This window comes from Equus caballus, chromosome 19 (assembly GCF_041296265.1).
Source record: "Equus caballus isolate H_3958 breed thoroughbred chromosome 19, TB-T2T, whole genome shotgun sequence".
Taxonomy (NCBI): Eukaryota; Metazoa; Chordata; class Mammalia; order Perissodactyla; family Equidae; genus Equus; species Equus caballus.
The window spans coordinates 36,368,804-36,384,718 of record NC_091702.1 but is presented as its reverse complement, the minus strand read 5'-3'; the positions used below and the strand labels follow the sequence as shown (position 1 = coordinate 36,384,718).

Here is a 15,915-nt window from a genome sequence, read left to right as displayed (position 1 = left end):
GGACGCTGCCTCAGCATGGTTTGATGAGCAGTGCCATGTCTGCGCCCAGGATTCGAACCAACGAAACACTGGGCTGCCTGCAGCGGAGCATGCAAACTTAACCACTCGGCCACGGGGCTGGCCCCAAAAATCACCCTTTAAAAATGTACAGTCAGAGGCCGGCCCCGTGGCCGAGTGGTTTTTTGTGCTCTCTGCTTCGGCGGCCCGGAGTTTTCGTAGTTCAGATCTCAGGCACAGACACGGCACGGCTCATCAAGCCATGCTGTGGTGGCGTCCCCCATAGCACAACCAGAGGCACTCACAACTACAATATACAACTGTGTACTGCAGGACTTTGGAGAGAAGAAGAAGAAGAAAAAAAAAAGATTGGAAACAGATGTTAGTTCAGGTGCTAATCTTTAAGGAAAAAAGGTACAATCAGTGGTTCTTAGTATATACAAGGAATTGTGCAATCAATATCACTATCTAATTTCAGAGTATTTTAATCATTCCCACAATAACCCTTGTACCCATTAGTATTCACTCTGTAGTCTCTCCTCCTGCCAGCCACTGGTAACCACTAATCTTTCCGTGTCTATCGATTAGCCTATTCGTATAAATGAATTATACAATATAAATTCTTTTGTGTCTAGGTTCTTTCATATAGCATAATTTTGAAGATTCATACATGTTATAGCATGCATCAGTATTTCATTCCATTTTATAGCTAAATGATATACAATTTTATGGATCTATCACATTTTGTTTATTCATTCATCAACTGATGAATATTTAGTTTGTTTTCCCTTTTTGGCTATTATGAATAATGCTGCTATGCACATTCACGTAGAGGTTTCTGAGTGACTATATGTTTTAATTCTCTTGGAGAGATATATATATATATATAGAGAGAGAGAGAGAGAGAGAGAGAGAGAATTGCTTGATCATCTGATAACTTTATGTCTAATCTTTTTGAGGAATCACTAGACTTCTTCCAAAGTGGCTACATCATTTTACCATCAACTAGCAATGTATGGCAATTCCAGTTTCATTACATCCTTGCCAGCACATGTTATTGTCTGTCTTTTGTATTATAATCACCTTAATGTGTATGAAATCGTATCTCACTATAGTTCTGATTTAATCATTTCTCAGATAACTAACGATGTCAAGCATCTTTTCCTATGCGTATTAGCCTCTTGTATATTTTTGAAGAAATGTCTATTCAGATCCTTTGTCAATTTTTTAATTGGATTATTTGTATGTTTCTTATTAAGTCAATATATTTTAGACTCAAATACTTTATCAGATATTTGATATGTAAACATATTCTCTCAGTCCATGAGTTGCTCGTTCACTTTCTTGATGGTGCCATTTGAAGCGCAACATGTTTAATTTTGAAGAATTCCAGTACATCAATTTTTTCTTTAGCTGTTTGTGCTTTTGGTGTCACTGACTAATCCAAGGTTATGAAGACTGCTCCTATGTTTTCATTGAAAAGTTGTATAGGTTTACCTTTTATATTTATGTCTTTGATCCATTTTTAGTTAATTTTTGTATGTGATATGAGGTAGGGGTCCAATTTCATTCTTTTCCATGTGTATATCCAGTTGTCCCAGTATTATTTGTTGAAGAAACTATTGTTTCCTCATTGAGGATCTTGCACCCTTGTTGAAAATCAATTGGCCATAAATGTCATGGTTTATTTTTGGATTTTTGATTCTATTCCATCAATATATATGTATATGTTGTGCTAGTAACATACTGCTAGATTCTTGTAGCTTTGTAATAAGTTTTGAAATTGAGAAGTGTGAGTCTTTGCCACTTTTTTTCAAGATTGTTTTGGCTATTCTGGGTCTCTTGAATTTCCACGTGAATTTTATAATTTGCCTGTCAATTTCTATAAAGAAGGAAGTTAGAATTCTGATAGGGTTTGCTTTGAACCTGCAGATCAGTTTGGGAAGCATGCCATCTTAACAATATTATATCTTCCAAGCAATAAACACAGGATATCTTTCTGCTTATTTAGGTCTTCCTTAATATCTTTAACCAATTCAACACAGATTTTATGTTCAATTATAGTGAGTGAATAACAGAAAAAATGAATAAATGAGTGAACAAACCAACCAATGAATAAGAAAGAGAAATAATCCAACCAGCTCTTGAAACAATATACACAATGGCAAATTTCTTGAATCCCATTTCCCTTCTTGGAGAGCCACCCTTTACTTGTCCCAGTTTTCAAGATATATTTCAATCTTTTTCTCACATTTTCAGCCATAAATTCTAGTGTTTCTTTCTCCCTTGCCCATGCAATATGATGCATAAAAGCAGAGAGGCAATGGCCTAAAGGACATATGTTCATCCATATCCTTCTTCCAGAAAGTACTCTAGTTGTTCTAACACAGCTGCCAACAGACCACCCTGATTCTCTCTCTTCTTTCTCCTCTTCGTTGTGAGGTCTGATCTACAAGTGACTGTAAAAGTAGACTTCCCCATAAACAAAGTTAAACATCATAAGTTTTAGCTATGCTAGGCTGCTGATGAGAAAAGGAGCCCTAAAATTAGTACTACATAGAATATTAAGTCATACAGGATGCTGTTTATAAAACCTGTTCCCCGGCTTTGAATGCCCTGTAAGGATCAATTTAACATAAGTTGGCCATTTGGGAAATAAAACTTTACTTTAGGTTGGGTGGTAAAGAGAGCCAAGAAAATTCCTTATTGCTAAGGAGCTTGGCACCTCTAGCAGTACCTAAAAGAAGCAACATTTTCCAATATTTTCATCTAAGTAGTACAATATCAAGATGGAGTTAGAAAGAGTCCAAGACATTTCACAAATGATTCAAATAATGGGCTCATGCATCTGACTACTGGTACTTCAAGCTTTTTGAAACACATTTCTTAAAGGAATAAATATTCTATCTCTTTAGCCCCCTTTAAGTCTTACATTTTGTTTATACCAGCAGAATATGTTACTTCAGTGGATCCATTGCTTACCATCAATATAAGCAAAGAATTTATTTAGAATTAAATTATTTCTTTAAAAAAAAGTCTGACGGATTTTTAAGGATAGTCACAGCACATATAGATAGAAAATTTATTTCCATTTTAAAAAGCACAAGTTAGATTTAAGCAATTAATTAGTTTTGAAATGGCTTGTAATTGGCATTTACTTATGACGCTTCAAATATCGGGTCAGGAGGTATCAGAAGCAATGTAAAGGAAGGAGGAGATGACGCATAGAAGCTCAAACAAAAGAGTTAGCATAGATAATTCTGTGACTTTTTCCCCTTTTTTTTTGAAAAAGGAAGTATATATCAGTTCATCAGTCAGATAACTTTTTGTCTCGTACCACTGAATCCAAAGAATTTATGACACTGATCTTTGTATTAAGAAACACTGAGTAACAGAATGGTCCTCTATTTTCAGTAGTTCTGTAGAGGATACAGAAAAGAACTTGATGTTTATTTTCATATCATCCCAATAATAAGAGAATGAGTATAGCATTGAATTATAACCCAAGATAACGTCATCTCTCAACCAAGTACATTGCCTTCAAGTGATATAAGGGAATGTAGGGATAAAGAGAAAAATTAGCTGACTCAATGGCTACCATTAAGTTGTCCCTACAAAACTCATTTGCCTCAGCTGTACTTATTTTTCATTGGTGCGAATACATGTTAATTATGGAAAAATCAGAAAGCAGCCATAACTTGGTCATGCACTAACTCAATGTCAATTCCAGATAGGATTCTCTAGCAGATTTCTAGGGTATGGATACTTATACCATTACAGGATTTGAGGAGAACATTTACTTATTTATTCAGCAAAGATGAATTTGTATGCCTTTTGTGTGCCAGGACAAAAAAGATAATCTTACCTCAAGAACTTCACAGTCTGGTATTTATCACAATCATTTCTTTGCTGTTCAAGTTTAAGGCATTATACACATATATTATCTCTACAAGGTTTACTCTGTGAGGCAAAATTACTAGAATTTTTACTTTACATTTGAGTACTTTGTGACTCAGAACAACAAAACACAACCCAACTCCCTTCTGTGGTCCTGAACCCCACTATGACAGCATAGCTAAGGTGCATATTTGGGTAGGGCCCAGGGACCAAAGCAGAGACAAATTTAAAAATTCACAAGTGGCCCTGTCTGAACTTACAAATGAAAACTATATCTGCTGGATCACCAGCAGTATGTGCCCAATTTGTATCTTTTCTTTCAATAAAATTCCAGTTTACAGTTTTATAAGAAAATATGAATGCTCAAATTATGTAACTAACAAATTCAAGTTTCATATTTATAATTAATGTATTCACTGAAAGGTAATGTATGACCTTCCTGGTAGGTTTTCCACAGTGTGAAAAGAACCTTAGCAGTTATATTCCACTGTGATATTTTGTGTGGAGGACAGACCAGTTACTCACCATGATAAATGGTGGTATGTAGGACGGGTTATGAACCACCTCCACCCTTCTGTCTAGGGAGATCACCTTCATCATCATTATGCTTTAGTTTAGCTATAAAGCATATTAAAAAAAAGACGGGTGTCAAAATGGACAAAACAGTGACAATATCTTATCTGAGGTATGGCTTTTCCTCCTAAAACACAACACTCCTATGTATTTGCCATGGTCAAGTCTAATCATCTTGAGCAAAAAATATAGCTGGCTTTGTATTTGGTTGTTTATTTGCTTTTTAAATTAAAAAAAAAGAAAAAAAAAATGGGACCATGGGGTTCCAGACCAAGGCTACTACCAAAATAGATATTTAAACAGTGGGAGAGGAAGAAAGAAAAAGGGAAACCAGTTCTGACAAGAAAGCCCTTTAATTTTGCAAATGTGATGTGTGCTTCTGCATGGACATAGGGCTAATTATTTCCACTAAGATGCTGTTGTAAAATGGAGAAGCTCAACAGGCAGCTTTGTGTGTTTCTTTTTAAAGCAATGCCTGGATTGAGTGATTCAGTGAAATATAACACAATCATCTCTGAGCCAAGGTCTCGCAAACAAATCACAGCTAAAGGTGACCACAGGGACCATGGCCAGGGTACCATAGACGATTCCCCTCACCCCACCCCACGCTTCAGCAGAGCTGGCTTCTCCATGGTACTCTGCAGCAGCTGCCTGCTCAGCTTCCTCCTATATCACTGTTGGGAGCTAACCTATGCCACACACTCGGAGCACTCTCTTACACTGGGACATGTAAAATGGACATTTTTGTACAAAAGTTTTGTAAATGTGCAATCCAAGGAAGATTTTCAGCTTAAATTTCTACTCTGAAAATGTTACATTTTCACGCCACTCAAAACAAAGATCAAAAAGCTAACTTTATTATGCTCATCACATATGACACAAACACAAACATCATCTTCTGAAAAAGAAGGAGGAGGTATAAATGTTATTGAGATGCAATTATACACAATCTAAAAATTAATTGCCCATCATCAAACTCACGGCGTGAAACTCTGAGTCAGCTAACCACCCCTCCACCCTCACCTCATTGTTATTTAACTGTTGAAGTTTTCTGGCAGGTACAGACTAATTCAAAATAACCCAGATCTTCTAAATATGGGCATTGCAAAGAATTAGATCCCTTCTTCTTTGAAAATGGTATTTTTGCACATTTATTTTACTGTACTCCAGTTAGTATCTTATATACGAGGTTTCCACAATGTTTCAACTTTTACCATAGTTCTCAAAGAAAGCTCATAGTAAGCAGACAATACAGATCCATAGACAAATCTTGTCTTCCAGCAAATCACAGTATGCTTCTAGATTTTTCTCGGGAAAATATGGGAGGAAGAAGATGACACCATCCACACCTATTATTATTTTTACAGCAGAAGGCCCAGTTCTGGTCTCAAATCCCAAGAAGCCAAACAAAAACCAGCAAGGCCCAGTTCGGCTAGGAGCGTCCACATCGCATCACACAGTATTAGCCTGCCGCAGCTTTCATCTCCCAGGAGCCTACATGTTTGGGTTGCACTAAATAATATGAAATATTAAAAATTTAATTACTAATTAATCTCCCCTGCAGCTGTTCATGGCTTTTGCAAGCTAGAACACGGAGCACAAGAGAATAGAAGATTCATGGCACCACCAGACTCCACCCTCATTATGCTGCCTGCAAGCCCTCAGGCCACATGAATTCCTAATAAAAAGCCTTCCATACAACACACACACACACCTGAAATAATTCCTCAGGTTGCCTCATAGATTATTGCTCTATGAAAGGAACTCAGTGTGGGAGCGCAGGGATGGTAATTAAAGATGTGTTCATGTGACCAAATAGCATTTATGTGCTCAGTTCCCAAACAGACTAAGAAATTACAATATTTTTTAAATGCTTTAAATGAGAAAGATAAATATATCATTTACAGGGTAACCAGCATTTAGAAAGGATAAGCCCCAAACCTTCAAAGACCCGAAGCTTTAAAGGAAGCTCCAGACACAAACTAACAATCCCAAAACAAAATGGGAGGGATTGAGTGGACTGTTGCTGAAAGCCAACATTTATTTCTTGTAACTCTAGAACAATATGGTTATCTCCGCAAAAGGGGAATAATTGTAGTTACCATGCCCGTGTTAGAAATAAAGAAAAAGAAGCTCAGATTGGTGATGTGGACAGTTCACACAAATGGAGCTGTTTCTGGAGAAGTGATCATATGGAACTGAGAAGACAATATTCTTCCTATTGGCAAACTTGGAGTCTAGACTGTCAAACGATACCCAACTCTATCCTTATCCCCAAAATCTCTCCAAATTTTTTCACACCAGTCTAAATGAGGATAGTGAAATTGCATTTAACCAATTCAAAAGCAACTTGATTCAAAAATTACTAAATCCTCAGTTACCATTAAATATTAATATAAAATATCTGAAAGTTCTTCCAAGTCACCTAGGCACCAGCTCCAACCCTACCAACTCACAGTGAGGAAGAAAAGGCAGCTTTGTACTAGGAATTAGAAGACCAGCATTCTAGCTCTGGCTCTGCCAAGAGAAGGAAAACAAATCATAAAAAGTCCATGATTTATCCTTTGTCTTCTAAGAAATCAAGAGAATTTCCCTCTGACCCCCTGTGTAGCTCTTTCAGAGTCTAAGCTGCACTTCTACTAATAAATGATGCCAGATGGGTGGGGTCCAGACAACCACTAACTCAAAGACGCTACACTGTCATCAATTTCCTATTTACCTTTGAGTTACATTTTTGATTTGTCTACTCCTTTATTATGTTTCCAAGACATATTTTAGAGAAAGTACCACAAAACAGAGATATTTTGGAATAAACTAATTGAAATGCTAAAAGGAACCAAACTGTCCCTTGGTTGTTGTTATTATCCACAGAGAACCATTATGTCATGGTTCAGGAAAAATTGAAAGAATCATTCATCCTGCCTCTAACTGAGCCTCATTGAGCAATATTCTTTCCCTCTCTGGGCAAAAACTTTCCTTCTGTAAAGTAAGAGTTTGGCTACGTGACCTTGAAGGCCCACCTAAACTCTGATAATCTGTGATGATATGAGTCTGTAATTCACCCCACAACCACCTCCAAACTTCCCATATCTGTTCTTCTAAAACTATTCACACATTTTAAAATAATTACAAATCTTAGTTCCAAAAACTAAGGTAGTATAATTGCATAACTCTGTGCAGTGGCACGGATATATATTTTTACATGTTATGTAAAATTTGCTAAAGGAGCTCTCCCCAAACCTACTGTAGCCAGAAGCACTGTTGCTATACCCCCTAAATTCCACCCCTTACTATAAAAGTCCTTGGGCATCCAGAGGGCTTCTCAGACACCGAGTGCATGTGATTGCATCTGCCAGTCCCCTTTGCACTCCACATGTCCTATATTGCAATTGAACTATCTTATTCTTCAAATAAGGCATTCACTTTCAACATTCCTTGACTTTGCCATCCCTTGAATCACATGCCCTTCCCATGACATACACAGCCAAGTGGACTCAAATGCTACCTGCTCTGTGCCGTCCTCCCTGACACGTCCTTAGAAAGGTATAAAGTATAATGCTGATATTCCTAAATTTTTGATTTTTCAACAAGTTCAACATCTGGTTTGTCACATGACAACTTAAAGTAGCACACTGAAGCCTTTCTTCTGTGTCCTCTTAAATTGTTTGTGTGCTTATCTCATCTGTAAGACTAGGAATTACTCTAGGACATGTTGATGCTAATCTTGACATCTCACATGCCTAATCCACAGTGGGATCTCAATAAATGTTAGATGAATGAGTGAAACTGGAAAATTAAGCCATATTTCCCAAATAGAATTATGGATAAATAAGCGAACAGAACTAAAGTTGGAAAATCCGTGAGTGGGAAATGCTCCTTTGGAAAAAGGAGGAAAATGCCCCACAAAATCTATTTTTAAGAGCTAGACGTTTTTCAAAGTTGTATGTGAGTAGGGCTCCTTTGGGCCTCTTACTGTGCGAAAATTCCACATATACGATCATCCCCCCCCCCCCACCCCGATCCATGAGTCAAAGCAGCCTCACTAAGGTGATTCAGAGGTGGGTTCGGGAAGGCACACAATGTGCTTAAACAACGAGAAAGTGCAGACCCACTAGCCTACTCTAAGTCGTCAGGGGACTCAACAAGTGTCGCAATTTGCTTTGGCTCCAAAATGGAAACATCAAAGTTGGGCATTAACAGTCTACATTTCTAAGACTTCTCAAGTACCTTTTAATTACAATACAACACAGTCTACTGCAGACAACATCTTCTCTTGGCACATGTTTTTAATATTTTAAGTGTGTGATTATTGTTCTCACAGCATATAATTATGTTAACCAATAAATACTAACATATCTAATTCAGTTCCATCAGAGGGAAGATAATTCAGAAGACTGAGCTGTATCTCCCAATTAACTCTTGCTTTCCTAAGTTAGAATAAGAAAAGTTAGAATGGGTGCGGGGCCTGTGGCCAAGTGGTTAAGTTTACGTGCTCTGCTTCAGCGGCCCAGGGTTTTACCACTTCAGATGCTGGGTGTATACAGAGCACCGCTGGTCAGGCCATGCTGACGTGGCGTCCCACATAGCACAACCAGAAGGACCTACGACTAGAATATCAACAATGTACTGGGGGGCTTTGGGGAGAAGACGGAGAAAAAAAAAAAGATTGGCAACAGATGTTAGCTCAGGTGCCAATCTTTAAAAAAAATTTTTTAAAAAGTTAGAATGGATCGCTCTTTAATTTCTAAATGGAACAGGCAGATCAGAAGTAGATTTGACCTTAATTCTCAACTTATTCTACTTAAAGGTTATCATTATTGTTTTTTAACCCTCTGAATGTTCTTCTTTTTATGAAAAAGCCATATTCAATGGACACTGTTACTCATATGACTGATTTCATAATTTTTGTCATTGGTAAAAACATCAAAAAAGAAAATCCTGATATTCTCAATCTGGTTCCAGAACTTAAAAATCAAACATAGCCCTGAATTCACAGTCCAGTTGTGCTCGTACTGTAGTCACGTGTCCTAAGACAAGTCACTTATCTGCTCAGTCTTAGTTTCCTCGCCCACAAAATAAGCACACCATCTATACCTCAGAGGTGAGATATTTATATCTCACTCAAGTGAGAATATGTGTGAAAGTGCTTCACAGGCAGTCAAGTACAGTCCAAGTATCAGTGATCATGAGTTTGTGTGCAGAGTAAGATTGCTCAAGCAAAAACATAGCTGCTGAATAAACCCATTAAAATGCAGCGGTTTATGGCAGGCATGTGGAGACACAGCCTTAAAGAATGAAGGCTATATTAAGCAAAAACCTCTAAGCAGAATCTCCCCAACATATATTAGGGTATGAGAATTTAGGAGGCAAAAAAAAGACTAAACAAAAACTCTGTTAATGAAAAAGGGAGGGGGTGCCATAGAGGTATCTGAACGCAAGATGGGTGAGTCCAGGTGCAAAGTCAGCGGCCTTGCTGTCCTGAAAAACTGGGCTTGAGGTAATTGCTTGTATGGAATGGGAAATATGCTTAACATCAAACAATGGTCAGAAACCATGAAGTACACAAAGTTTGCTGGAGAATATTTCTCAGACCTGGGCCCATCCTCCTTCAGCTTTCCAGAGTTGGTCTTCTTTCCTATGTTCCTTTTTCAGAATGAATTTTAGCTTTCCACAGCTTGAAAACCTTCAAGTATTCCCCGATATCTACAAAAGGCAGGCCAAAATCTTACTCTGGCATTTAAACTAGTCCACAGGCTGTCAGTAGGAAACCTCCCGTCCTACAGCCCACTTCAAGCCTGCGATGGCCTCATCTGCAGCCACCTGGCTCTCTGCAGTTCTCCAAAGGCAGCCTGGACCTCCCTGCCCTATGGCTTAGGCTGCTCTCCCCTCTTGCCTGCAACATATTACAATTGCACCCATCCCTCCAGCTGAACATGCAAGTCTTCTGATAAAGCTTCTCAGATTCTGCCACCTTCAAAAGAATGTTTCACTCCCTTTCTTGCACTTCTACAATATCTGACATAGTTTAACTTACAATATTATGGGCTTCTGGGTCTTGGGTCCTATTTTTCCCCCTTTCAACCATCCACTTTCCTTCTCCTAACAGTTCCCCCAAAAGACCAGAGTGTCTGCTACATACCTGCAGCTCAGTGCATGTTTTCAGAAACGAAGTGCATTTTCACCACTGGCAAGTCTGTAGATAGCTAAGGAAGCCCTAAACTCTAGTCTGTTTTGCCTTGTGCCTCCAAGTAGATGACAGTTCCATTATGTGTCTAGGAAAGGTAATGGGAATATGTCTAAAGAGGAAAGCACTGCCACCTTACGTGCAGTTCTGTGTTGAAATGACTGACAGCAGAGAAGCAAGATTGGTTTTTAATTTGTGAAAGGAACATTGTGAATATAGGAACTGCTGTTTAAGAACAGGAGCGAGACTCAGAGTGCCGTGTGCACTGTCACTTAGTCAGTCAGGCATCATGCAAGAGTCAAACAACACAGCGACAACAGTGCCACGGCAATGTTTGCATCTAGAGTTCTGCTGGCTGTCCCTGAGGACTTGGAAGCCCTGAAATCAAGTTGCCATTACCTTCTCAAGACCTGAGCAAGGCAGCGAATGACTACTAGCAGAGGAAAATCGGCTTCTGAAAGGTAGATAACAAACTAAGATGCAGAAAAATAGCCAAGTTCCAAAGTAAGCAAAAAAAAAAAAAAAAAATGCACAGAAAAATGGACAGTGAGTCACTACTTGCACTTGAAAAACACAGATTCATTGCTATCACCAAATTCCGGTGAGGCTGAGGAGAAACTGGTACATTCAAACTGTTGGTGCCAGTATAAGCTATTCACAACCTTTGGAAAGAAAGTAACGAAGGTGGTCATACTCCTCAAGGTAGAAATCCCACTCTGAGGATCTGAGCCAGGGAAAGAGCTCCAAAGAAAATAGACACGAACATGTCCCTCACAGCATTACTTATGAAAAACAGCCCAAAAATGGATGCCACCTTGATATCCAACACATAAGGAATTTCTTTACAAAAGACATAACTTCACCTTAACTTGAACATGGCCATGTTGAACCACATTGGTGAAGACTATACCAACATGGAACAAAACATCCATATGGGCAAAACCAGAAAGAGAGCGGGCCAATGGAATAAGAAGAGATTTAATTTTCATAGCATTTTTGTATAACGCTGTTATGTTATTTTAAAGCAAATACTAATAAAATCATTTAAGAAGTTTCTGTCTGTTAACAAATACATGTTGATATTAAACAAAAAGACAAGGTAGACTGTTGACTCTGAGAAGAACAAAAAAGAATGAAAGTGCTATATGAAGCAGCTTGTTTGTGAAACTTGTAGAGTACCTGTGGCTGGCAATGCAGAGACCATCACGGCCAACTCTTACCTGTGGGGGCCGAGGCTTGTAGGGGGAGCTGCACTCAAGATCAGCCAGGATGCTCGTCAACGAGTCTATCTCAGCATCCAGGCTGGAGCGTCTCTCCTCAAGTGTCTTGCCTCCAGGATTTCCCTGTTGGAAGGAACACAGACGTGTTAAAAAAGGAAATTTCCAGTTTCCATTGATATCAGTCTGAGATCACATTTCTCAAGTTAGACTGTGGCTTCATCCAAGCTTTCCTGCATCTTATTTTTTGGTTTTTTTAGCTTTTATAAAATCTTGGTGAAGTAGTCCAGAGTAGAATTATCCCTTTTAGACAAGTAAGAAAACTGAAAGAGATGAGGTGATTTTCCTTAATGTCACACACTTATTCAGTGGCTTTTTTTTTTTTTTTTGATGAATATACAAGTAAAAGGAAATAAATGCCTCCAGCCTTGTAGTCAAGATTCAGATCCAGCTGGGGAGACATTGCAAGTTCTTTGTGTTCAGGAACCATTGCACAGAATGACGACATCCTACTCGGCGCAGGAAGGGGAAGGGGTAGGAAGCTTACAGTCCAGGAGCGGGATCAGTGGATATTAGGTGTGTCCATGTGAAAGAGAGATGACAAGTCCTAAGTGATATGCCCAAAAGTGAACTAGAATGAGGCTGCTCAGGGTTCTAGCCATGTGGCTGCAGAGGAAGCATGGGGTGGTGACCACTGATTATGAAGCTGGCCATCTATGGATTGCATATGTCAATTCCTAGTGTTATCAGAAGCACTGACCTCCACCTTCACTCAGAATCAATAACGGGCAAGTAGAAGGCAATAACACCGCCACAGGGCATTCCCAAGAACTGTGAGCAGGCTTGGGAAAACCAAGATAAACAGTTTGCCTGAAGTGAAAGGCAAGGAAATATAAAGTGAGGGGATCCTAAGATTTGGAAGCAGGGTGAATTACAATAATATTTTAAGGTAACACAGTAATGATGATCATGGATTGTAATGGGGATGTCTCATAAAACTCCACCAAGAAACAAAACTGTATCTGCAGCAAGACCCTACCCGAATGAAATAATGGAAAGTCAGCGTAATCTAATCAACTCCACTGAACTTGTCTAAGGAAGTTAAATATCAGGATACGGTCTGGAATAGTTTAGAAAAAGCATGAGCCAAGAAACCAGAATATCCTCTGCAACAACAAAAAATAGGGTACTCTGACAAGCCAGCATTAAATCTTACAATTCTCTAGGTAAATTTATCTTTTTAGTGACTATGCAGCATCAGGCAATGATAGCATAATAGAATCGCCCATTAATACCACTTGTTCCTATTCCCCTGGTAGCTTGCTCCCCAAACTACCTTTCTTGAGTCCTAGAACCTATTTAATCTAAAGCAGCCTCCTCTTCGTTTTCTCACTCTGGATATATTTGTATGACCCTGCTTTGGCACTCTAACCCCTCACCCAGTTTTGTTTATTTTTTCTCATAATATCTATCACTGTCCAACATTATCTTTTATGCATATTTGGCTGTCTATCTTCAGTTTCTCCAGGAGAATGTAAGCTTCATGAGGGCAAGGACTTTGTTTCACACCTTGCTGTTTCCCCAGAATCTTGCTCAGGGCCTGATCCACGGAAGTGTTCAATAAATATTTTGAGTAAATAAATGAATAAATAATGACAGACTCTGCAACAGGTCTAGCCAGTAACCTTTTTCATATCAATATCTTTTGGGTAAAAGCACCTGGAGGTACAACAGGAACAGGAGACGCTCTAACATACAAAGTACACAGTGGGAAATAGAGAACCAAAAGGCTCAGTGTGCGTGTGTGCACACGAGTATGTGTCTGTGTATTTCACACTGTAAGGCCCACATTTGAAGGCTGACTTTGCAAAAATTGAGACATTTTCCTCAGTTCCCCAGCCATAGCCAAAAATGGAAAAACTGAAATGACAGGTTGGTTATGTTTTCTCAGAGTCTGAATTTCCCGTTTGACCAAGCCCTATAAGGCCAGTGGGTCTTTGTCCTAGGAACACATGTTTTCAAAGTGCTAATCTCTCTATCAGAGGTGATCTCATCCTTATTCCAATGCATATTAATAACTATAAAATATTGTGGTGTTTTAAAGAAAAAAATCCTGCTAACATTTAAAATTCACCTGAACATTCTGGCAATGGGTCCTAGTACAACAAGGCAAAGCAGGACATTATAGTGTTGGAAGGCAACTGAGAAGTGTATGCACCTGATTCTCTCACATGCAGATATAAAACATTATAATAAACATGAATTTGTAGGCGTTTTTCCATATACCCATAGCTAGCACCACATGTTGGTAGGGATGGGGGATTGGAGTCTGGTTAATTTTTTCCCTGGGCCATGGTTTCCTCATCCATAAAACTAGGAGAACATACCTTGCCCTCCCCAAGCCAGAGGGATGTTACAAGATTCAGATAAGAAAATGGATGGGAAAATACTTTGTAAATTGTAAAGTGCTATAATTATGATGATTTTCATAAATAGCATTAATTATAGCAACCAGTAACTATAAATTAATATGAATAATATAGCTATTGTTAATTATTCTTCTTTTTAAGGGGAGCATCATTCATTAAGTGTTCCCTTGGGGTATGAGTAAAGAGACAGGATTTAATCAGGTCTTCAAAATCTGTACTTTACTCTAGCAGAAAGCACTTCAACGGCCCCTGCCCTAAGTCACTGGGATATCTAACTACAGAGACTCAAAAGTCACAGAATTACCCTGAGCTATGCAGTGAAACACGTAATTATCGTGCGCAACCAGCCTGTGCAGGTAAGACTTCAACTGGTATCCAGCTCCTTATTTACCCTTCCCTCTGAGTTGGAACTATCCCCTATTTTAGTTTCTCTTATTAGGTTGATGCAATTTAGTAAGCTCCAGCCTAATACTGTGGGATTTTGCACGAAGATTCCCTTTGCTGCTCTACTTGACCTTCTGATAAGAGCTTTGTTCCTTCCATTTTTATCTCCATTATGGAATAGAACAGGCCTCTTTCTCACCATGGAGTGTCTATTTTATGTCTCAGTTCAAATAACTGAAGTCGTGCCCAAGTCCCACCACCAATCCTTCTCTCAGTACTCTCATCTATTCTCTCAGCACCTTTAGATTCAGGAACTCTCTTGCTACTCTCCACGCTTTATACTAGATACCAGAAGCCGCAGTCCTGTAACCAGCTGACAGAATCCTACATACATACCTACAAGTCTTCTCCTTAACTCTCTCTCACTGTAGCTTTACCAGTCACCTGATGGCTCAATGACCTGCCTGAGCCCAAATAACAATGAAGAAGATTCTCCTGACTCTTTGCTTAATGCTTTTTCTAGATACCACATGAACAGCTATAAAGCAGTCATAGTAATAATAACAATTCTCATACTTTTCAAACATAACTAGAGAGATTCCACTGTCTTAGTCCAGGTTCTTCCAAAAAGCAAAGCCAGAGACAAAAGCTTAAGTGCAGGTCATTTATTTGGGGAATCAATCCCAAGAAACAGTATTGAAGGACTGGAGAGTATCCATCCCCAGGCTCCAGTTCTCCATTGGCTGGGAATTGCCTATGGGGTTATAAACTCCCTCACATTTGTCCCAAGAAGTAGATGGTGGCAGAGAAGCCCCAGGACAGAAAGTTGGAGAAAGGTATTGCAGCAGAGGCAAGGTGCTGCCAGGTCATATCTATGCAGAAGTGGTTGTTGCAGCAACAGCTAGTGCATGAAAATGGGACGAGAGGATGAGAGGTGGAGAATAAAAGGTGTCCAGTGACTGTGTCCTTCTACTAACAATTACAACACCTGCATGAATAAGCCATTCATAAGATATTGTTTTCTGTAAGAAACTTATTTTCATTCATTCAATAAATATGTAGGTAACAAAAACTATTCAAACCAGAACTGGGGCTTATTATAACTTGGAAAATCATAATTCTTAGCATCACTAGTAGAATTACAGGGTGATGACTCCCCCATTGTAAATATATAGGAATTGACTGTAAAACAGAACCCAGAACCAAAATGTACAGCATATGAGGCCATTTTCAA

The 15,915-nt window shown here is 38.9% G+C and overlaps 1 protein-coding gene across 14 annotated transcripts in view; it reads right to left on the bottom strand.

Moving 5' to 3' along the window:
• The window catches only part of LPP (LIM domain containing preferred translocation partner in lipoma), a 637,546-nt gene that overhangs the window by 308,802 nt on the left and 312,829 nt on the right, over nucleotides 1–15,915 (bottom strand). For all 14 annotated transcript variants that reach the window (XM_023623171.2, XM_023623168.2, XM_023623172.2 and 11 more), the window contains one exon: nucleotides 11,872–11,994. In XM_023623171.2, the coding sequence (XP_023478939.1) occupies nucleotides 11,872–11,994 (123 nt within the window). The remainder of the gene's footprint in view (nucleotides 1–11,871; nucleotides 11,995–15,915) is intronic.